Source organism: Geospiza fortis, unplaced genomic scaffold (assembly GCF_000277835.1).
Source record: "Geospiza fortis unplaced genomic scaffold, GeoFor_1.0 scaffold285, whole genome shotgun sequence".
Taxonomy (NCBI): domain Eukaryota; kingdom Metazoa; phylum Chordata; class Aves; order Passeriformes; family Thraupidae; genus Geospiza; species Geospiza fortis.
This window is the reverse complement of record NW_005054403.1, coordinates 650,783-674,601: the sequence shown is the minus strand read 5'-3', so window position 1 is coordinate 674,601 and position 23,819 is coordinate 650,783. Positions and strand designations below refer to the sequence as shown.

The 23,819-nt window shown below is 41.9% G+C and overlaps 1 protein-coding gene across 2 annotated transcripts in view; it reads right to left on the bottom strand.

The window, feature by feature from the left end:
- Positions 1–3,092: 3,092 nt before the first annotated feature.
- PHKA2 (phosphorylase kinase regulatory subunit alpha 2) overlaps positions 3,093–23,819 on the bottom strand; it is a 36,951-nt gene continuing 16,224 nt past the window's right edge. Inside the window, exons 15-31 of one of the 2 annotated variants that reach the window (XM_005426151.2) lie at positions 22,649–22,793; positions 22,112–22,190; positions 20,485–20,648; positions 19,646–19,819; positions 18,429–18,517; positions 17,180–17,313; positions 15,485–15,641; positions 13,933–14,012; positions 13,644–13,722; positions 13,393–13,522; positions 12,695–12,805; positions 11,988–12,106; positions 9,718–9,765; positions 8,053–8,220; positions 6,513–6,566; positions 4,936–5,136; positions 3,093–4,413 (exon numbers count right to left, since the gene is read on the bottom strand). In XM_005426151.2, coding sequence (XP_005426208.1) covers positions 4,240–4,413; positions 4,936–5,136; positions 6,513–6,566; positions 8,053–8,220; positions 9,718–9,765; positions 11,988–12,106; positions 12,695–12,805; positions 13,393–13,522; positions 13,644–13,722; positions 13,933–14,012; positions 15,485–15,641; positions 17,180–17,313; positions 18,429–18,517; positions 19,646–19,819; positions 20,485–20,648; positions 22,112–22,190; positions 22,649–22,793 — 2,106 coding nt within the window. In that variant the 3' untranslated portion in view covers positions 3,093–4,239. The remainder of the gene's footprint in view (positions 4,414–4,935; positions 5,137–6,512; positions 6,567–8,052; positions 8,221–9,717; positions 9,766–11,987; positions 12,107–12,694; positions 12,806–13,392; positions 13,523–13,643; positions 13,723–13,932; positions 14,013–15,484; positions 15,642–17,179; positions 17,314–18,428; positions 18,518–19,645; positions 19,820–20,484; positions 20,649–22,111; positions 22,191–22,648; positions 22,794–23,819) is intronic. The other variant, XM_031061202.1, reaches the window with a different exon arrangement.

Sequence of the window (23,819 nt, the reverse complement as noted above, 5' to 3'; positions counted from 1 at the left end):
CTAAATATTCTTGCACATGGTTAAACATAAATTCTTGACCAAGAAAAGGAAACTGAGAAATCTGAAATTGAGTTTTTGGGAGGCAGCAAGATTGAAGACCCTTGCACTCACATTCCTGTCTCCATTCCCTGACTGCAAGTCAATATTCCCATTCCTGCCAATACCACCCTGTCAGTTCCCAAGGGGGAGAAGTCAGGAGATCAGGACCTAATTCTCTTGCATCTTACACTCTGAAAGCAACATCAGGTCAGGAGCTTCTTGGCAACTGTATTACCTCATTCAGCCTCAATAAATCCAAAGCACATAAAGTGCTTTTTGGGTAGGAAAAAGTTCCAACCTAGTCCCTCTTTAAATTTTAATAGCTAAAGATGAGCTAAGTAAAGCAGCTCGGTTTCATTTAATAGAAGTGTTGAAAGTACAAAAAAAGCATCCTTCCAAGTTTATCATCCCAGAATGTAACAGCAGCCCCAGCTTAAGGCACTGCTGTCTCTCTTAAATCTTATTTTCTACTATTAAATACAGAACACTTCTCCAGAAGTATTTTGTAACTTGACAGATGAATGAACAAACATGTACACACTTATTTCTACTGCCTTGGAGGAGGGGAAAGAAAAATCTTTAATAGTACAAACAAAATTTACATTGAAACTTTAATGGTGTTGGTAATACACAATGTATATTTTTAGCATTCTGATCTATGCACTGTGATGATCAGTCCCACCTTATTCCAGTGGAGTTACAAAATGGCTCCACTTACAATGGGCAAACACCTCTGTGTGTGGTGGGATCTTGCTTCCCACTGTTGGCTTCCATGCAGTGGGTGTGAAGTGACAAGGTGGGACTGGACACTGCAGCTCCGGAGTCCCCCTTTGCCACCTGCCCCAGTAAAGAGGACAAAGCCAGGCTGTACGGTGAGACACAGGAGCTCTGAAGGATGGCTGGCAGCCTCCAGTGTGGATGTCCCCCACTAAGGACACATTCCTGAACCTGGCATGAAGAGGACTGGCCTCGAGGGACTACTTCCTGAGAGGGGATGCCAAGGTACAGTCGCAGCACAGCTTCACTCAGCAGGCAGTGAGAGCCTTTTGGGGATGCAGGACTGAGGTATGAGAGGAACTGAATCACTGAGCCAAACCAGAAAGCCTGTCCTGTCAGCTGCTGGTGGCACAAAGGGCCCCTGGCCCCTGACAGAAGGGGAGTGGCATGGGGAGTAACTGTGAAACATCTAACGCTGGGAATAAATGCCACTTGCGACTGAAACTGGGAGTGGGGAAAAAGCCCTGCTGCTTGTACTTAAATCCAAACTGTTTGAGCAGAAGCTCTTCTTCTATAATCCACATCCTCAATCCCTTCTTTTTAGTCATGATTCTGTGCAGCAGCCACTTAATATTCCAGATGTGAGTGGTCCTTTAAGCAGTGCCTGAATCAGCCTGCAGATGAGTGCCAAGCTCTCACCCTACAGCTGCCACCACTGGCAGCATCTCTCTCCTGCTTTCTGGGCAACTCTGCTCCTACCTGCCAACCACTCCAAAAAGTGCCCAAGGTTGGACTTGGACTGTCTCAGTGAAGCTCTCACTTCACTCAAGGGCCTGGCTGCTGCCAGAGGGGGGACACATTCCTGCAGTGTCCCATACCACATGGGGCAGGCCAGGTGTTTCACTACCCCACAGAAAGTGGCTGCCCCTTTGCAGGGCAGCCAAGGACTGTGTGGCTCACCTGCACCTTCCAGGAACAAGCAGGACTTTTCCTGAGAAAGGAGAGTACAATTAGCAGGAGAGAAGCCAGACAAACTTTGTACTCCACCCATTCAGCTTTCATAGTAACCTGTGGGACCAGCAGCTCAGGGAGATCAATGGCACTTTTGATCTGTTTAGTTTGACAAACCCACGTCCCTGTCAGCAGCAGGGGGAAGGCAATGGTGTGAGCAGGGGGGACACTGGCCTGGGGCCAGCATGTGGTGTGAGCTCTGAGCTGGACACAGGTCCTTATTCTGCCAGCTCCTGTGCAGCTGTGCCTGACCCTGCAAGTAACCTAAGTTTGCCTTCCACTGGCCTTGTGTTTGAGTACCACCCTTCACCACCAGACAGATACCTAAACTCTTCAAATTTGAAGAGTATAAATACTTTCCAATTGCCTGCATTCCATGAGGTAATTTATTGTGATCATCATGAATATACCATAACCTAGGTCATACTGTGAATTTGATGGTAAAGACACCAATGACACTCCCATTTAAAAACAAAGAAGTGTTAAGGGGTGTCCAGGTATGTTAGGCCATACATTTCATTGCTTTAGACTTCAATGCAGCTGCATGGAAAACATCAGTCTTCTTCTGAAAACAAATTCACACAGTAGGTTAAAAAAAATAAAATAGAAGTCTGAGCAAAAAATCATCTTGCATCTCTCTCAATCTAGGATTCAAGAAGAAAAGCAAAAATAACTGCTACTACTTTTTGTATGATACCGGGTAAAATAAAAAAACATCACCTTGCTCTTGTGCTTTTGCTCTGCACTGTCACATCTGCTTAAACTAGACAAAGGATTTTACTTCCTTTCACTGGGAAAGAGCCAAGTGAGCTCTCACAATACATATAAAAAGTTAAAAAACCCACACCAAATAATAACAAAGGCAAACCCTTACAAAACAGGCACCACGCCAATAAAATAACTTCCACACCCAAGTGCTAATTGTACCTGAACTGTCACTTTATACTGGCCCCTGCACAGGCCCATGGTTCCCATGGTGGCTAACACAAGACTCCTGGTCCTCTGGACTACCAAACTCCTCTGGTCTCTGAAAAAACATTAAATCCCCTCACACTGAGGCCTCCTACACCTCCACTCTCTTGAGCCAGTTCCCAGGTGCTGCTATAGCAGCAGTGACTGTGTAGAGGGACAGCAGGCAGGCTGCCAGGCTTATATAGCTCAGAAAGTACTTATCTTTACAGGCCTATCTGCTCCTTTCGCCTCTACCTGGCAAGACAGAATTGCTCTGATCCTTTCTGCTCACATGGCAGCAGTGCTACTGAAGGAGCCTGTCTGTGGCCATGGGATGCTGAAGCTACTGCCACTTTCCTAAGCTGTTAGTAAGGCAGGGTTTCCCTCTCCAGAGGCTGCCAAACTCTGTTTTCAGTTTAAATGGCCATGGAGTCATTTCCATGCAGGATGCACCTACTCCCTGCAGCACCTCAGAGCTTCCAGCTGACAGCATTAACCTGCGAACTGTCTGCAGGGCGACTTGCAGGCAGCCCAACCCCTAATTACATGAGACCAATGTGACTTCAAACTAAAAAGAAGAAAGAAAAAATGGCAAAGGAAATAAAAAAAAAGGGAAAAAAGAAACGCACAAAAACAAAGAGAAACATCAAAGCCTTCCATAAACTAATACTACACTGGAAAAGCCACAATTATGCCATTCTTAACTCTGAGGCTGTTTGTGAGGGAAATGATCAGGAGACTTGGAAAGGGCGCTCAAGTGGATGGGGTTTATCTTGCTCCATTCAGAGGAAAGGATTACAGGCATAAAACTGTCACACTGGAGAAGCTAGAGTCTTGAGATTTTGCCTCCAAAGTCCTGGGGAAGCAGGGAAGGAAGCTATTCAGATTAAAGACAGATGCAGCTTCCTGACATAGGCTATCCTCCCAAATTAGTGGATATTGTAGGATGTTTGTCCCTGCTGGCATTAGCACTGCACTGACTAGGTGCAAATGAGAAGAGAATCAGCATAAAAGTGTATTAGAAATATCACCACGTTATTTCAAGTTACTCTTACTCCTCTAATTTACATTTCCCTGGATGTTTCACACTTTGCATTAGTGATTCACAACGATGTACATTTACACACAGCAGGAGAAAAATTAATGAATTCCATCACTTCCCTTATTTGTGAGACTCTATGCCTGAGATGCAGTTCCCTTGTTTTATTATGCCTTTTGATCTCCACAGAGTAATCTGTTTTCCCCTTGGCAGAACTATATAATTCTTGCTAATTTAATACGAATTACATTTATGCACTTTGGGCAGAATAAGCCTCACTATTTGTTATTTCTCACACACTCTCCTAAAACCAGGCCAAATTCCAGCTCCCTGTCCCCAGCAGCAGGTGTGCACAGAGCATCCCCAGCAGTGCCAAATGCTGAGTGAGTGCATGGCACACACACAGGCAGCAACCAAGGGGGTTGTGACAGGGAACGGGGGAGGAAGAACCTCTGAGCCTTTCCTCCCATGTGAGGCTTCACTTACTGCATTGCACAGCCTGTGCTAGGCAGGAAATCGTGTAAATAAATTATTATGGCTTTTGTTAGGTAAGTCATGGTGCCATAGGCTCCGCTGGGAGCACTATCATAAAAAAAGTGGCAAATTCCTGTGGCTGCGTCTTTCTCCAAGATACTGCCAGTAGCTCCAAATGATTTCTGTAAAGACACAAGCAAACATAGAGCAAGTTAGGCATGCATGCTTATTTATTGGGAAAAAACCCCACCACATTATGATTTTTGATTTGTGCTGAATACTGAAGGCAATTCTCTTTCCCCTCATGAAAACCCTAATCAGGATTACAATAGGACCCACATGACTTAGTTGGATCAGTGCAAGTAAATGAAGAACATATAACTTCATGGATTTTTGTCCTTTGGGGGGAATGGGTGGGATTACTCAAATATTGGTAATAGTAATGCCTTGATAAAGCAGGACTTCACTTCAATCTACCCTTGTACTTCAGAGCTTGTTAGCCACTGCAAATTTATTCCCTTTAAATCTCCCCTGATTCTTACATTAATTTTCTCAAATATATTTCCAGAAGATACTTAAGTGATTTGGTCTGCCTTTGTAGGAGGAAGAGCCACGACAAAATCAAGTTCATCACACACATTAAAAAAAGAGCAGGGGATAATTTTGAAAGGGGGAGGTTTCCCCCCACTGCCCTTTGAGCTCACCAGCTCCTGCAGAAAGAGGTCATTGGCCATGTGCACGATTCTGTCCACGTGGATGATGCCCCCGATGCTGTTCACCTCGATGTCCGACAGGAACGTCAGGACCAGAATGGCCTCCACCAGCAGCTGCCTGTACTCGGGCTGGGGGACGTGGTTCAGCACCGACTCCACGTGCACTGCAAACTTGATTTCACACGGGGTCATCTGGCAAGTTTGAGTGGAAATGGAAAGACAAACTGACAAATCCAAAAGACTAGCTCCTCACCTCCTGCAAGCACTGGAACATATGCTCCTCTCTGCACATGGGGGCAGACTGACTGAAGCGAACAAAGTGTTTGTGCAGCTTTAGCACTTACAGAAAGTTTTCGTGTCGCTAGACCTGATTCTGCAAACAGTTACACAACGTCCAGAGCCTGCTCCAGCCCTGCACCCATCACACACATCTCACTTGCACTCAGTGCTGCTGAGGCTTAGCTGGCACATTAACTCTTTGCTCCTCAGGCTGTGATCTCACACACTCTGCCTTGCACATATCTTTCTGGCATTGCAGGTGAGTTGCAAAAGCAAACTTAGCACTGAGTTTTAAAAACAACCACCTGCTTAGAGGAGTGATTTTTAAATAACCCCTGCGCTTTGCCGTGCAGGAATATCACTATTGTGTTTGCAGAGCAGCTTAATTTGCACTGGCATAGCTCTGTGGATGTTATGTTGCCTTAGGAAGCTTGTGCTTATTTTATTCAATTGCTTTAAACAGCAAAATTAGATACTGTCCAGGTCTGACAGGCTAAAAATAGAAGGCTCTTTATCTACACAATAGGGATAAATAAAGCTCTCCTTTCTGAAAAAAAAGCCACAAACCCCACCATTTAAATTTGGCAGAAGATTTCAGCTCCTCTCTTCAGCTGTTACCACTGTTACCACAGTTCCTCAGAAAAGAAGGAAGCCAGAGACAAATCTGAGGGAAACACTCAGGAAAACAGTCTTGGGCACACAAAGCAGCACTCTTGCACTGATGGATCCCTATTCACAAGAGTTTGTTTTATAGATGTGAATTCAAAATTTGCCAGAGCACCTAAAGACAGAATCCAGCTAAGAAAAAAATGCAAGGAAATATTATGGATTTAAAAAGCTAAAGCTTTGGTTAGAAACAATCATCCTTAACTGGTATTTACTTCTGAGACTGTGAAGCCAAAATACACTGCCTGCTGTTGCAGCATATAAAAAAAAATAAGTGGCAAGTAACATGTCCTCTTTATTCCAGCAAGTCCGTGCTGCCTCACCTTCCCCCCTAAGGGCTGGGTCAGCCACCCTCTCTGGAGCCTCCCAGTGGGCACAGGGGGACAGTGAGGGTGTGAAAAGGCAGGTTCAGCAAAGGGAAAACCTGTCACAAGCCTCCTCCCAGGCCTGCCTGGCAGGAATTCACCTGCACACACCCAGAGAAGCTGGCACAGGTGCTGGAGGAATGTCCAGATGTTCTAAAAGTAAAACCAAGGATCTGTAACAGAGGCCCTGCTGCATCTTACACTGTCAATCCAAGTATTTAGACATGTGGCTAGAAAATCATGGGCATTTTACTGTACCTCTCTGGTGGTTGAAGAAGGAAGGACATACCCATCAATGGACAGACCATGGCACTGAAACATTTCAAGAGTGAACAAAAATTACAGTTCTTGCAAGTCAATCTGAGGGTTCTCTGTTCTAAGCCAATATGTAACAATTTTCAGTTAGGAAAAAAAAAAAAGGAAAGCAAAAAAACCCAAATGACACAAAAAGCCCTGTTCAAAAATATTATTTTATCCTTCCTGAAGAAGTTATTATGTAACTGGCAAAGATTAGAAATAGCCTGACATGACACACCAGAGCATGCTGTGCTCCAGCCCAGCTAACGAAGCAGAGCACTTCAGGAGCCACTACAGCAAAGGCACACAAAGGAGGGAACAAATCAATGGGAGCATTCTGCTGGAAGGGGTTTGGAAATAAAAGATAACACAAGAGCAAGACAACAGACCACAAAAGCAAGAACCTTTTTTCATTTTCACTAGAACAACATTTAGTTATGTGTTTCAGATCCAGGACACCACACCTCAGGATGTAACCACTGGGGGAGAGAAATAACAAGCGGTATAAAGGAAACAATGATAAAACCTTAATGGTGAAAAGGCAGGTTAAAGAGGGACACATCTGGCTATGTGAGGTATAGAATAGAAACATACCAAGAAGAGGAGACAGATTTTAAAATAAAAAAGATTTTAAGAATGAAATACTGAAGATAAGCACAATTCATTTTAACAGCCAGAAAAAACATACAATTACTTCCAGCTATTACATCAGGTCAGAAGTGATGCTCACTCTGCTGGAAGATCCTATTAGTAAATAGCCAAGAGGTCATATATGATTTGTCTTGGCGGACATCAACACTAACAGCTTCAGTACAAGGGATTTTAGAAGGACAAACCAACCTAAATTGGTGGTGCACTCTTTTCCCAACTAAGCAAGCATGAACAGCTCAGGGCTGCAAGGTGCCAAATGCTGGCCTGAATCCAGCAAAGCAGAAAAGCAGGTGCATAATCACTTTGAAATAAGTTAAAATTTGTAATTCCCTTCTCCTTCTTCCTGGAGAGTTGCATTTATTTTCTATACCCCTGATATCCAAGCTGCGGGCAAGGACTTTTCATTTAAAACCAAACTAACAAAAACCATTAAGAATGCCATACAGCTCAGAAGATCTAGCAACAGGTCTCAGTATATTCTGGAAGAGTTAGAGCAGTTTCCTGCTTCATTTCTCACAGCCTTTCTGGCCTGGAGCACAGAGCTGCATTGCACTGCAGTGCCCTTTAGGTGCACTGACAATGTGCATTAGGCCAGGGCATGCACAACAGGCAGCGATGGAACAGAGTCATTCAGCCAAAATTCAGCATTGGTGGTTTCAGAGAAAAACAAACTTTCAAAGAAATACATGAGCTTGTGTTAATGGAGCCCTTTCATGCTCAAGAGACAGCCTTCTACCAGTGACTCTGGTTTCCACCTGTCAACCAACTTCCACTCGTAACAAGATGCCACCCCTGGATACCACCTTCCCAGGTTACAGCTTGCTTGCTTCCTCCACAGCATTCAGCTTACCTTCTGAAGGATCTTCCACACTTTCTCATAAAAGCCAACAGGAACTCTGTTAATAGCACCATCCAGCCTCCTTCTGCGCAGCCACTGCCCTTTTCTGTCACCCCAGCTCATGTCCCCGCTGGAGCCAGTCGGAGAAGAACTGGTGGGAGAGGATGGAGTACTGCCCCTCTGTAAGGACATTAAAGCTTTGGTTAGTTGCTTTCTACCACCCCAAGTGCCATTCCTGGCCAATACATTTCTGTTATAATGCTACCTCAGAACCAGGGAAAAAATACAGGCCTTGGTGTCACACAGGATGATCTCTCCCCATCTCTCCCCTTTGCAACAAGCTTCATTTCTCCAGTATTTCCATCATTTCTCAACAAAACAGGCAAGCACTTCAACATGGCATAACCCAGTCAACTTCACTGCTTGGTTTAACGCAACATCTGACTATTTTAACAGGCCCAAGCTGCCTCCAGGGCAGTGTCACTGGTGTGCAAGGTGAGAGGATCTGCAGGTATGTCCTATTCACTTGGACATGGGGCTCAGTGCTGTAAAAGCATCAAAGAGTTCATGAGTCCAGCAAGAGAGGCCCTCATGCAAAAGCTCCATTAAAGTAAGCAGATTAAAAATTGATTTAATGAGGCCACAAAATCATCATGCCTGCCTCTCTGTAAGTATTAGCCTTGTTTCCTTTATTGCCCTTGTTGCTCTATTATTTCACTCTACCAGGTCTGAACACTAAGTTAGGCAGCAGATAATTTTCAAAGTTGGGGCAATACCACCAAATTGCCATTGTGATTTTCACACACACAGCCCGCCCATTCCTTGCATTCCCAGAAACTGTACTCTTCTGTGTTCTCCTTCCTTTTTTGATACCTGCTACTTTCAGCCCAGAAAGGACTTCACTGAAAGTGCCATCTTAAATCCCCTTATCTCCAAATAAGAAGCTACCTGAGCAATGTAGTGGAGGAGAATGACTGCAAACTGCATGTTTGGAAAGTGCAGGCTCATAGACTCTACATAGCCAAGTTCTGCAAAAAAGTCCCCAGCAGCAAACAGTCCATTTCCACTGCTACTAGTGTCCATGAGACACATGTGGTGTTCCTTTGATGTTCCAATGTTTGCTGTTCCTTTGCCCTGCAAACTGACCGTGACACACAGAACTCCCTGTAGCTGTGTTTTTAGGGCATTTGGGAGGTGTGCCACTGACAGTAAGTCTGAAGATGCAGACAGTGAGAGCTTAAGAAGAGCTACAGTTCTCTGCCTTGGAAGAAGATGACTTCTTGAAGAGATACCCATGCAACTCCTATCTCAGCAACTGGAAGCTATTCTGGGCTCCCCACTGTGCAGAGGCTGTCAGCATTTATCAACACTGCATTACTTTTACATGCTGAAGACACCTGTAATAATCCACTATCAAGTAGCTAAATCTGCTATAGTACTTTATCTGCTACAACTGCTTAAGCTTCAAAAGAACTAAGTGGATCTAAATGTGAGACTCAACTTCTATTAGAACATTACTAATAAGAATTGGTTCCCAGTGGAGACAAGACAAAGAGGTAGGGTTTGAAAACAAGGTTTTAGGCAGGAGAAGACAGAGGAAGTATCTGGAACCAAGACCCTTACACACAGACACATACAGGGTGAAGAGCAGGTGCAGAGCTACAGATGGTGTTTTACCGTGGAAGCAAACATGCTGCTGGACATGGAGTGCCCCTCATGAAAGAACTACAAAACAAAACCAGACACCAACGTCAGACAGGCAGGAGAACAGAACACAGACAAGGTCAGGTAACATACAGGTGCAAAGACAAGAAATACAGAATAACCTCGGGTACTCAGAGAAAAACTGCAGCAACCCCTGGCCTTGTGCAGTGCTGCACTTCAGCTGATACCAGGGCAGCTGCTGCTGATTCCCAGGGCCACCATGAGGCAGAGCCCACCATGCCAGGAGCCTGTCTGGCAGCCCATGCCACCCATGGAGCTCCCAGCATGGCCAGCACAAACCACCAGTTTAAGATGCAAGCAAAAGCTTCCCTGTGGCTTGGGGCTGAGGTAAAAACTGACTCCCTACTTCCATTCCCCATTTGTTGCAATGCCACCAGCTTCTCTTTGCATGAGGTCATCTTGCTGGAGAGACAGCAGGCTGCCAACTGGATGGGCAGCAGTAAACAAAAAGCTGCAAGGCAAATTTTTTGCTGAAATGTGGATGCAGCACCTTAGATAAGCACTTTCCTCTAACTGCCCACCCCAAGCCATGCCTTCACATTCAGTGTTAATGGCTCTGAGTGAAGAAAGAGCAGCCACAAAACAGGGAGCTGCATTTGCTCAACACTCCAGAGATGTTAGTACAAGTACTTGAAATACTCCTTGTAATAACAAGGAGTATTCTGCACCACCCCACCCCACCCCCTGCCGAAGTGCCACTACATTAGCTGCTAGTCAATTATTCAGAGAATGCAGTGAATGTGGCAGGAAGCAGCAGGAAAGGCAAAGTAGAGGGGGGGTACAAAAATAAACCCAGCCAACTCCTCATCTGTGCAAAATACCAAGTTTCCGTGGAATGTGAAAACAACAAAGAACAGTGTTCCTAATGTCAAGAGAGGTCCAAGTATTGCAGCTCAGGCCCACCTCTGTGTTTCAAACAAAATAATGCTGCCATCTAGTGCCTCGTCCTGGAATGGCCCCGATTCCAGACACCCCGTTTGACTGGGAGCCCTGCTCAGACTGACCTCCAAGGCCACCTCGGGGCCAGTGCAGCACAGCTGGCAGCACCTTCACAGCCTCCCCACATCCACGACGATGCTGCAGCAGTGGCACAGCTCAAACACAGCAACCAGGTCTGGGGTCTCTGCTTCCCTGCCTGACCATGTCCCATTACTGCCACCAGCAAATGCTTCATGTCAAGACCATGTAAAAATGCTACTCCTTTCTGAAGGTTTATTCAATCTGTTTCATCAATCAAAGGAAAACATCAAATACTTCCTTAGATGAGGCTGCTCAAAACCCCATCCAATCTGACCTTACACATTCCCAGGGACAAGGTATCCACAACTTCATTGGGCAATCTGTTCCACTGCCTCTCCTCTTTCATTAAAAAAGTGTCCTTGTATCTAATCTAAGCCATCCCTTTCAGTTTCAAACTGTTGCCCCTTATCCTGTCACTACAGGCCTTGGCAAAAAGCATTTCTTCATCTTTCCTGTAAGCCTCCTTTATATATTGCAAGGCTGCAATAAGGTCTCTTGGAACCTTCTCTCCCTAGTTTGAATAACCCATGAGGAAAAATAACACCATTCCTACAAATGTATTTTATTTGACCACTACCTTCCTATTTATTTAAAGCAAAAGAAAATTACTAATAGAGACACAAAATAGAGAAATCAAACCACTCATAATAAAGCCATCAGTCACATTCATTCAGAGTATTTTGGTTGTATTGTGATCTCTCCATATACTCAGCTGAAGTATAATTTAAACTATTGGACTTGAATATGTATGTATAAATTCTAGCAGTAATCATCCTCCATTGCTGAAGAAACAGAACCTGAAGAAAACAAAACAAGTTTCCTTTTCCCCATGGATCTTTTCCAAAAGGCATGTGGTCCAGTTTTGCCACTTGGGCCAAGTACAAGAACAAACACTGTATAAAAGCTTCTCTTTGTTCATCTGACTTTCCCTTAGCTAAACATGATAGAAGAGCTGTTTTTACAGTGGACGCCATGAATGCATTACAGTTTGTTCAAGTTCTTCTACATTCAGCATGTGAAACAAGAACAAAAGAGGAACAACATTTTTGGAGGAAACATCCCTTAACTGCCTTCTATTTAATGATCAGTTTTAAAATCAAAGTAACTTTGGAAATGTCTGTTATTTAGCAGGAATAAAACCTGACATACCACAGTTCCAGAACAGCTGTACTTTCTGATGAGCATTGAGAGAAAACCCTCACCTGCTTCATCTCACTCTTCAATTTAGTAATACCACTTCTTTCTGTTTTGGTTGCTCCAGAATGCCCCATCTCATGAATAGAAATTGCAGGGCTGGATGAAGAAGAATCTACAGGTCGCACTAAAGAAGCAAATGGATATTTTTAACATTCTAGGGGTAGAAAAATAGATTAAATTCTATCTAAGTTAAACACAAATCATTTCAGAAATGTGCAATGCTCTTGGTGACAGCACCCTTTCACAGAATCACATCAAGAGTTCAAATCTGATTGTATCAAGCAAGGGGCCTCAATCCATTCTTGGATATCCAGAAACTGATTTTCCAAGACAGTGAGCAATTGTAAATTTAGTCAGAATTGCAATGAGTCTCTGAGGGTCTACAGAAGAGCCCAGGAGACAGCTGATGTGCCAGTTAGGAATATGTGGGCATCAAAGACATGCCTCTTGAAGACAGGTTAGATATGATTTTTAATGGCTTTTGTTCTGGTTCCATAAAATTTCTTCATTTTAAAAGTTTGCCTTCCTATTACTGAAAACTTGATACAATCTTGTTTCAGTGCAGGATAGCTTCCATATGTGTTTTGCTTTAACGCCATATGTGTTTTGTTTATTTCCCAGCAGACACACACATGTACTGGTCACCCATGATTAATACATTACCTATGCCTTTACTTCAGATGCAGAAAGAATAGATCCCCACTTGTAAGACAATCTAACTTAACATATAAAAATGAACAACTTACAGCTTCGAGAATATGATGGAGGAGACTTTTCATATCAAAGGGGCTTAGATTCATCAAGCTCTCTGAAGCTTCTTCACCTAGTTAAACAAAATAAAGCAAAACAAAATGACAAATGTCACTGGGAAGACAACAAGCTATAAAGCCAGCTAAGGAAAGTGTGAATGAAGTCCAATCACATTTAACTCTTTTGCTAGCCCTTCCTCTAAAAAATTAATATGTAGTCACATTTCATAGAAAATATATTTCAGGACTAAACAACAAACGCTCCACAGAAATAACATTATTTACATTAGTCTTTATTATGTCCTAGCTTGTACAAAATTTCACTGAAGCTCATGATGAGAAAGCAGTTGCTCCCTTACAGAACAAGATCCCTTGGAAAGGTATGACAGCCATCTCCCAACAGCAGGTGACACATGGACCTAAATTCCAGAGACAGCGTTATTCCATAAAGAATATCCTCTGATATTCTTTGAATAACTGGGTGCTGGGGGGAGAGAAATCTTTCCTTAAATAATAAAAAAGTGATTTTCAAGGTTTGTAACTGCACATATGAACTAAGAGGTTAATAGAAGGATTTAACACATATCAATGAAAAGATCAACCATGAAGGGTGAAGCAAAAATGCTACCATAAGTACCCTTACAATGAAGCTGCTTCCTACCTGAGCATTTGAGACTTCGTGCCAGCTCAGTGGCCATCACCTGGATTATCAGACCAATGCGGAGCCGGAGCATCTCCACAAAAAGGCTGGGCTGTGAGCGGACGTACATGGCCAGGTACATAATTATCTCCTGTAAGCACAGATCCAGAAAGGCCCCTGTCAGAGTGCGTCTTCATGGCTTTCTCTGCCTCAGAGCAAACTGGCACAGCACTGGGCACAGTCCAAGAAGCCTTTTGGCACAGGCTGCATACCTGTGTCAGGACTGCAATGCTGATGTCTTGGCCACTGGCTTCATAAATGAGATCTGTGAGCTCCTCAGGGGGCAGTGGGCTGCAAGAAGTCAAACCACAAGCAGTTATTAAATTCTTGAGCAAGCACTGGCATCAAATCACCCAGAACAAAGGTGCCTACAATTCTACCTAGGTGGCTGCAAATCCCTTTGAGGGCAAGGAGTAAGGTTTGAAAGAAGAAAATAGCAGCAGAAAGGTACCAGCAGGAAGATGACGGGCAGCCTGTGCCCAAGGCAGAGCTCCAACTTACGTGGTGATGATTTTCTCACGGGGTTCTGGGGGCAGGCCCACTGTAAGTTGCTTGTGGTGTGACAGAAGGTCTGTGCATGCCTGTCATCAGGGGACAAAAAGCAAGAGACCTTTCTGTGTGTCATGTGAAAGTGATATGGCTTTTAATTCACCAAATCAAGTTAATTACATTTCTTTAGCAATATTTAAATGCATTTCTATTAATTACCAGACATGCAAATCCAGCAGAATGCTGTAAAATAGCTGCCAAAGATCTCCTGAGGTCAACAGGGTTATGAGAGTTTGAAAGTAGCCTGTTTCCCTGCTCAGTGAAATCAGCAGCATAATGACAAGATTAGGAACTCTAGTGGGGCTGACAGATCAATAAAGGCTTTCATCCTTTATCATATGATGAAGTTTTGTTCTTTATTTAAGACAACCATATTTTTAATCAATGAAAAGTTTGGCAGCATTAGTTAAAAAAATCCTGTGTACTAACATATCTCCTAAAACAAACACCCAGCATACTGCATCACATTCCTGATACAGTCTGAAATAGGTACTTTCCCCAGTACCACAGTGTTTACTCTTTCATACTGACCTCCTTTAAAAGTGGATGTTCAGTTTACCTGTTTTAGTATCCTGAATCAAAAAACATCACAGAGCAGTGTTCCTCTGATTTTGAAGTCTATTTTCACTCCCTTAACATGAAAGAAAACAGATAATCTCTATTCCTCCTCCCCAATTCTTTGCCAATACCTTCTCAAGTTAACATACATGGCTTTTTGTGAGCATGTCTGTACTGCTCATCCTTGTCTTGAGAAGGCAAAAAGTTCTGTGTTTAATAAAGCACCATGCACAGTGATTATCACAAACTGCTCCCCACAGGCAGGACTGTCACTAAAATAAGGCACCCTAGATATGACACAGAGCCTTGAAAATGGTCAGGAATTACAGAAAAAGCTTCTCAGAAATATGCAAGGGATTACTAGAAAATTAAACAAATACTTTCAGAATACTTGTGAGGAAACCTTTTTGTAATGATCAAAATCATATCTGTACTCTTAACAGTGGATTTTTCTTGTTACCACTTAATAGTCATGGATATTTAAATGGTTCCAAACATCCATTCACAAGGCAGACTGTTGACCCAAGGGGATGGAAATGGGCAGAACATGTTTTTGTGTCATCACTAGCACCCTGACATAGCAGTGCTCCTAAAGTGTTCATACCATCACAACAGCAATAGACAATTACCAGTGACAACTGCAGCATTCAAAGCACACAATTAAGCTTCTCCAATGAACAGAGATGAAATTAAGCCTTCACAACTATTTACAGTGTGGCATTCTCAGTCCATGCCAACATTAGCACAGTTTGCAGTACAGATGAAAGATAAAGATGTAGTAAGACTCTAGATCAGAAAAACAACAAATATTTAATTTAAAATGCTGCAATATGTATGCTGTAAAGTAAAACCAGAAGAAGGGCAAGCACAAACCCCAACAGCAAACTGGTAGTTTTATCTCTGTTCCCAGGCAGGAAGCTGAAGCAGGATTATTTGTATTTCATACCTCAGCCAGGACTTCAACTCTCTTTTTGAGTATGCCAGAAATGTAACGGATTAAGCCCCATTCCTGATTGAGGCCTGCCTTTCTGTAGAGCTCATTGAGGAGGCAGTGAACAGTGACCCCATACTGTCCATCCAGCTCTGTGTCCCAGTCAGCACCTCTGCCACAAAACAAACAGGAGGGAATTGTCATCAGGCACAACACTGAACTTTACCACATGGCTGGATTTTGACTGCCTTGCTCATGGTGGTGACAGAATTAAATACCAAATGGGACATCTGTGCCTTCACCACAGACTGACTACATGTGGACAAAATCCTCTTGATACCAGGAACTTTCACACTAACTTGAGCACTCACTCAGCTGTGAGCTAGCATCTTGAAAAGGAACCACCTGAAGGATTTCCTACTAGATTTTAAATTGAGCATTCACATGGACAGTTTGCTGGAGGAACACTCCATGTAGTGCTTTGTCAGAGCAGAATTCAACAATATTCAACAGAATTCAACAATATTCAACAGAATTCAACAATATCTTAAGTGCTGCTGAAGACTACACCCATTTTCCAGATTCTTCAGGGGAATTTTTTAGCCATTCCTCTTTCTTAGCCATTAACTAAACTTCTGTCTTGCTTATGCCATTACTGAAAAAAGCAAAGGAGATTTCTCTTCCTCTCCTTTGAAATTCACTTTTGAAATTCACTACATTATGGCTTCTCTTTGGTAATGTTTTGAACTGTCACAGAATGACTTTTCAACTCCTGCTGACAGAGTCCACCAAAGGTCCATCTGCCTGCTCAACAGAGTCTCCCTTGATGAAATTACTGGTGTTACATGCAGTTAAACAACAAAACATATTTTTTATAGGATTTCCTTTACTCTTTAAGAGAGGATGCTAAACATTTTGCTTGGGAAATCAAGAAGATCAAAGAAGATGTCCACACAGGAGACAGACTAAAATAAACAAAATGCAGTCTTTGTAGCAGTAGGGAAGACCATCTGTGATTAACACATACTTGTCTTTGCACCAAAAGCTAACTACCTGACAGGTTCCAGCAGTATTCTCCTGCACAGGAAAAAAACCCAAGCTCAATAAACACACTTCAGAAGATGATTCTGTTGTTTCTATTTGCACTTTGTTCCCATCAAACCAATTAAATAGCAGGTGTTTACTAACTCCAGCAGATGGGCCCAGACTGCTTCTAAGAATGTTTTAAAAAGTACCAAAGTTTAGCCAGTCGTAAACTTAAATATGAAAAGGGATTAGAGGAAAAATAGTGAACACTCATTAAAATTGCATTTTCCCTTTAGTTAGAAAATGACAAGATGAATTTTCCCTCCACTTTCATTCTTGTGTATGAAAATCACACCAAATCTTTGTGAACTTCAACTGGAGTACCACAAATATAGCAGGGTGTGTTCTCACTCATGGAAAGGATTTGTGCATCTAATTTGTGAGGCCTGGAGACTTTATGTATTTGTAACTGTGAACCAATAAACTCTAGAATATGCACAAGTCTTCTTTTATATCCAAATAATTTCTGTAATCAAACTAACTGAAAATACGCTTGTTAAAGCACAAAATATTTCCACTGTCCCCTCAAAACACAACCTGAACAGTGGAAACCTTTTGCACAAGAATAATCAGATAGCTGTGACCAAACTTAAAGATGCTACAGTTCATACTCAGGCAACTTACTTGAGTATATGCAAGATGTACAAGATATCTGCTTGATCATGGAGTGTTGGACATTCCTTCAGCTGATCAACAAGCTTCCTGCAATCCAAATCACCATGAGCATCTTTAGGTAAGTGCAAAACATTTTCATGGTCCTGATAACAAAGATGGATGAAAAATCACAAGACATGGCCTTGAAAAAAGTAGCAGATCTGTAACTTCCTGTAACTTCAATTAAAATGGCATTAAAAAAATCACAACAGACTTGCAACAAAGCTCTGCACTTAGAATATTGACACATCACTTAGTTCTTGCCAGGGTACTGCAGGCACAGAAAGGAGACTAACCCCAAGAAACCTAATCCCTAGAATGGAACCTTGTATCTATTTTTCTTTTTTGACAAAACAAAGAAATCTGGATACTGCATACTTTTATCTGCTTACTTTTCCTGTCATCTTACGTTACTTGTAAAGAGAAAAGCAGAGAGATACCATCCTTTTTTTGGTTGAAATAATTTAGAGCTTTTTGAGTTCCATCTCCAACCTGTATATAAGTGGCACTTTATGAATGCAAATATTGCCATTTTAAGTTTTCCAAGCTTATCAAAGTAAAATGATAACCAATCAGATGATGTAATCTTATGGCGAATTCTTGGATGAAAAGAAGTTTTGTTTAACAAGCTGTTTAACAAGCTGTTCAGCACTTTATATAATCCTAAAATACCATTTCCACAAATAGAACCTTGTGCAGAGCAGAATTCCTCAGGGAGATCCCTCTTTTAGCCATTCTTAGCAGCTGGTCACATCTACCAAGACAAAACAAGTGCCCAGCACAACCCCATCTTCATGCCTTGAGGGATTTGGCTGGTGCCTTAATGACATTCACACATTCCCTCTTGCCCAGATGTTCCTATAAGCAGCATTTCTTGGAAAACATCTCTAAAGCCTGTGAACGTCCTGTCCTTCCCCTTGTGTTCAGCTAGAACTAAAGACAATGACTTAATTTTTGGCTTTTAAAAATAAAGCAATCATTATGTTCTTTTCTGTTTTGCACATTCAATTAAAAACTTTCCACTTGATAGTGTCTATTTGACTAAAAAACCTTCATCCAGCCAAAAAAATAATTTCCAAAACAAGGGAGTGCCTTGGACAGAATGGCTTGTCTGTGAAGAAAAATGAGACCTGGCATAGGGTTTGGAAGGAAAACACGAGGAAAGGCTACAGCATTGCATCCTAAATCCACAAACAGCATAAAAATTCCCACACTTTACCTTTGTCCCAAAGAAATGAGGATTATCAACAAGATTCAGAGACTTTCGGTGTGTGTTCAGAACTTTAGTGGGAAGAGACATAGACACAGCTGGAAAGCAATGAAAAAAATGATTGTTTCAGTAACATGAAAATCAAAAACACCTACATGAAGCAGCTTGACTAGGTAAAAACAACAAAAATATCTCCAAGAGTCAAAATACAGAGGCAGTGCTTCTGAGATGCTGTGCATGGAACTGAGACAAGCTCATGTTCTGAACTTTCTCTCTTTGCAGGTTTGCTCTGAGAGCTTCTGATTTCAGCTTGCCAGAGACTCAGGGGCTACATGCTCAACTGATACCTCTTACTTGGCCTGTGACTCCAAAATCCTGCAGCCCAATGACCTGACCCTGCCAAGTGTTTTAAAAATTTCAACAGGAAATGAGTGGAGAAAATGGCCTACTGGTAAGATTTCATAATTAAAATTATAATGCTAAACGCAGGTTAATGCTCTGTTAACTTCCTATGCTGAATTAAATGAAGGATCAGATGATGTGGCACATGAAAGATAGCAGAAAAAACTAACAGAAAAGCTTGGAAGTTATTAATTTACACTGAAGTTAAGTTTCATTGACCAGGGTGTTGAATACTACATATCTATATATAAAACAATGCACATGGAATCTAGTTACAAATTCAGCCAAATCTTATTTTGGTATATATCCTCCAATCAGGCTATCAGAAATGCAGCATAGTTAGAAAGACTGTGCTCCCTCTCTACTCTATTTGTTCTTACAAATTTAGAAAGTACATGTGAATATTTATGTTTTTCTAGTATTGAAACATTTCATTTCATAGCAACTTTATTAAAATTAAAAAGTACATTTTGTCTGTCTTTATACAAGCAAAGACAAAACAATTAATTAACTGATTTGGGTTCTAAAATTCTATCCAACTAGGAAGTTGTAGCAGCTTCCATAACATTAATTTTGATTAAATGTTACATTTCATTGCGGGTTTTCTGTGTGTACACCATGACATGGGATACAGCGGGAACATGACAGCAACAACTTCAGTCACTCTTACTTGTTAAGGAATTTCTTATTTCTTCTCTATAAGGAAAGAACTAGTGGCACAAGTATGCCAAAAGGTATCATTTTTAAATACTTGAACTTACCCCTTGTAGCAGCCAAACCAGGTTTTTTAATTATTTCACTAAATAAACAATAGGGAGAAATACCTGGAACTTCCAAGCCCTTTGTCTTGGCCATTATGGACAGTATCTCTTCTGTGGAATGATTTGCACTGAACACAGGTGGTTCACTTGTTGTCTTTGAAGTTGGAGGAAGGTATGACTTCAGGGCTGTGCTCTGCAGGACATCATTTATATACTGATCCAGCTCATCCTGGCTATCTAGTGTAACATACATAAAAAAATAAAGGTTTCCTAAAGGTAAAAAATCACTATTTATCATTATCGCTTTTATCACTTTCTTACTCAAACACATCACTATATTATTGCTTATTTAGTAGGGCACTCAAATATGCAAAAATAGTGCAAGGAAGAGATTTTTTAAGCAAAAAAAAATTGGAAACAAAAGAAAAAACCCATTTTTGACACTGAAAACAGATTTAGAAGCTAGCTTTGCCTGTGAAAGGAATCAAAAGGGGTTTTATTTTGCTGGTAGATCATAAAACACAGCTGGACTTGATGATTGTAAAAGTCTCTTCCAACTTGTATGATTCTAGGACTCTATCATCTCTTCCACACAAGCTCTTGTCCACAATTCTTCAGAGTCCTTTTCCCTCTAACCTCTTCCACACCTCCCCACCTGCTGACTCTCCAGACTCAGCTTTGCTGTAGCAGTTGCCAGTCAATGCCATACCACAAATGCAGGAAGAACACACATGAATTCATTCTCCAAACTGAGTCATGCAGGTCCTGTCCCCAGATGGATGCACAAGAAAACCAAATGACTATCAGCTGTGCACTGAACAGACTCTGCACTGCAGGCAAACCCAGACTCTGCTGATAGAACTCGACAGAGAAAAAAATACCAAGTGAAAGAACACTACTACCTTTTTCACAGAAATCTGCTGGGTAGTCTCCATATTCACTGTCAGGACTATTACAGTTGTCATTATGGTCATCAAACAGTTTTAGGTCACAATCTGGATCCAGGAAGCTCAGATATGTATGAAAAGAGGTGGTAAGAAATTCTGATAGCTTGCCTATCTTCACCCTGCAAAAGGGGACACATGCCAAAGAGCATTAACATCCACCATTCTGATACTGATTAATGCTCACTTAAATTTTGGAGGAGCTGTTGAAAGCTATGAAACCTACTGTTCAATCCACCTTTGGCACCTGTACAGCCACAGAAACTGACATGGAAAAGTAAAAAAAGAAAACAACAGTTGCACATCCAGCTGGGTACTTACTGCTCTAGGTACTAATTGATTTTAACTGCGCTATGGTAATAGGCCTAACTCAAAGACTAATTATGCAGGGTGCTGTATGTTCATATGAAGAGAGACCCTGAACTCCAAGGACCTGAGCTCCAAGGATAATGCTCCAAGGATAAGAAACTGGGGCTGAGAAGGCCCCATAAATATGTCTTTTCACAGAACTGGAGGCTGCTAAACCATCTGTGCTGGTTTTAGGGATAAGACTGAATGATGGGGCTGTGCTTTGGATTTGTGCTGGAAACAGTGCTGATAACACAGGGATGTATTAGTTACTGCTAAGCAGGGCTTACACAACATCCCAGCCTTTCCTGCTTCTCACCTCACCCCACCAGCACAGGCTGGGGGTGCACAAGGAGCTGGGAGGGGACACAGCCAGACAGCTGACCCCTGCTGACCACAGGGATATCCATACCATAGGGTGCCATGTTCAGCTTATAAAGCTGGGGGAAAAAGGATAATGGGGAGGATGCTCAGGGATACAGAAGTTTGTCTTCCCAAACCACAGTTACATTTGATGGAGTACAGCTTTCCTGAAGATGGCTGAACAACTGCCCATGGAAAGTGGTGAATGAATTTCCCATTTTGCTTTGCCTCCATATGTGGTTTTTGCTCTACTTACTAAACTCTCTTTATCACAACTCGTGCGTTTTCTCACTTGTATTCTTCCAGTTCTCTCCCCCGTCCCACTAAGGGGAGCGTGGGTGAGTGGCCATGTGGGGCTGAGTTGTTGACTGGAGTTAAACCATGACAATATTTGATTGTCAAAGGAAGATACTGATTGAGAGGGAAAGCAGAAAAAGAATAGAGAGATACTGTGGCATCATATTTTACACACAGATGAATGGAACATTCCATCTTACAAGTACTACATGCAATCAATGTTTAAAACATGTCCAGTAACTGTGAAAGTAATTTACTTTTTAGTAATAGAAGGCCAGCCTGATTCACATTTCAAAGATTTCATATTTCAAGACTTCATGTTTCCAAAGATTTGATGTCTGTTTTCTTTATCCATGAATGGCAGTCAGAGATGGTACACTTTTAGGAGACAGATCTTTTCCATTGCACCTGAGGCTGAGCAACCATTTGATTGCCACATAATATTTAAAGCTGAAACTTCCTTCTCTGCAGTATTCTAGTACAAAGTCTGTGCACTATCACAAGTTCAAAACTGAGACTTTTACAGGATTTAATGTAAAAAATCATGGAGATAATAATTTGGCTATTTTGACATTACCTTGCACCTCCAACATAACCATCTTCCAATTTTCTTATTGTGGCAAGAACTGCTGGATGAATGTCAGTACCATCATCAACTAAAAAAGAATAATGGAAGAATTGAAGCTCATCAACACATTCTTAAATTATCTCATCCAAATACAGTGTATTACTGGGTGTTGTCTACAATGTAAATTAGGCAAATTCTAAGCAGAACTCACAACTGCTATCAAAACTAGCTTATTCAAACAAGCAAACAAAACACAACCCCTGGAGAAGTTCTAAAGGCAAACACCAACCCGCTCAAGACAAGTTCCAAAGGGATTTCTATGAAATTTCTTTAGACAGAAATAACATGGAAATGGTTAGTGATGGAAGCATATGAAGAGGGAATAAAACCAAAATTAAATATTACCATGAAATCCAAATTCAGCATACACATGAGAAAATTAAACTGTACTTCTGATGTTAGAAGCCCTGCTACCTGTCTCCTCTCAAACCAACATCCATTCTATCCTCCTGCAGTAAACTGCTTGAAACAGAAAATTAAGTTTACCAAGCATTGTGTGGGTGATGGGAAACGTCAAGGTTGGTCTCCCTGTCATCCTCCAGCAAGAAGTGAGGTAAGCCAGCTCTGTCTTGAGCATCTCCACAATCATCTGATTGTCTAGAGCCAGATAGAAGTGATGCTGGTCAGTAAACTAGAGAGGAGAAAAACACAACATAGGGGTAGTTGTTAGTGCTTTCCTTTTTTTTTTTTTTTTGTTTTTTCCCTTAAATCATTCACAAAAGCCATATGAGCTTCTCCTGACCACAACACAAATTACCTGAATTAACCTAACAAGGCCTCAGACTGTCACAAAGAAATCCATGCTTGTGCAAGAGTCCATTTCCTTACACCTGTAGGCTGACCATCAAAGTAAGCTGTACAAACATGACCTGGGCAATCACAGCCATGAAGCAGAACCTTCCCACTGACCAACTACACTGACCTATGATCTGGAAGATGGAAGTACTCTAAATGTGGAAAAAAACTAACAATAGTAACAATTAACAGGCTTAAGTGCACACTGGGGAGCCAGTAACTGTAGGTCTCTTGGGAACCATCTGAAAGTCAGGCAGAACACAGAAAAGTTGGCAGTTGCTGAGGAAAAAAGCCACATGAAATGTGCAATGGCAAAGTGCTGTTCCCACTGCAGCAGGAAGCCAAGAACCACAGTAAGAGACTACTGTGGCTACTTCAGGAGCTGGAACCAAAGAAGCTGGACAAATAATGGAAAGTATGTCAAAGCAGCCACAACAAAAGTTCAGCAAACCCATAAGCTTTGAGGAGGGGTAAGTGCATAAAGAACATGGAAGTTCTGAGAAATTTTTTCACAGAAGGAATTAGGAACTAGCCAAAACAATCCTTGAGCCACTCACAGTTAATTTTGGTAATTCAGGAAGAAAAAGTCCCAGAAATCCAGAGACAAGGAAATACATTGCCCATCTTTAAAAAAGAAGAGCCATTCAAAAAGTCAGGCCAATTCCAGTGCGTGGAAGCAAAGGAAAACAAAGCCAATTTGAGACAGACAAGATAATTACAAAATTATAAAGTAAGATGGTCAAAAACCAATCTCAGCAGATTAGTCCAGTTTCCTTCTTTGGAGCAGCCAGATGGTAAGTATAAGAAAGTGGCTGACACCTGCCAGCTTCTGCAAAATTCAGCTCACACTAGTGAGCTGAAA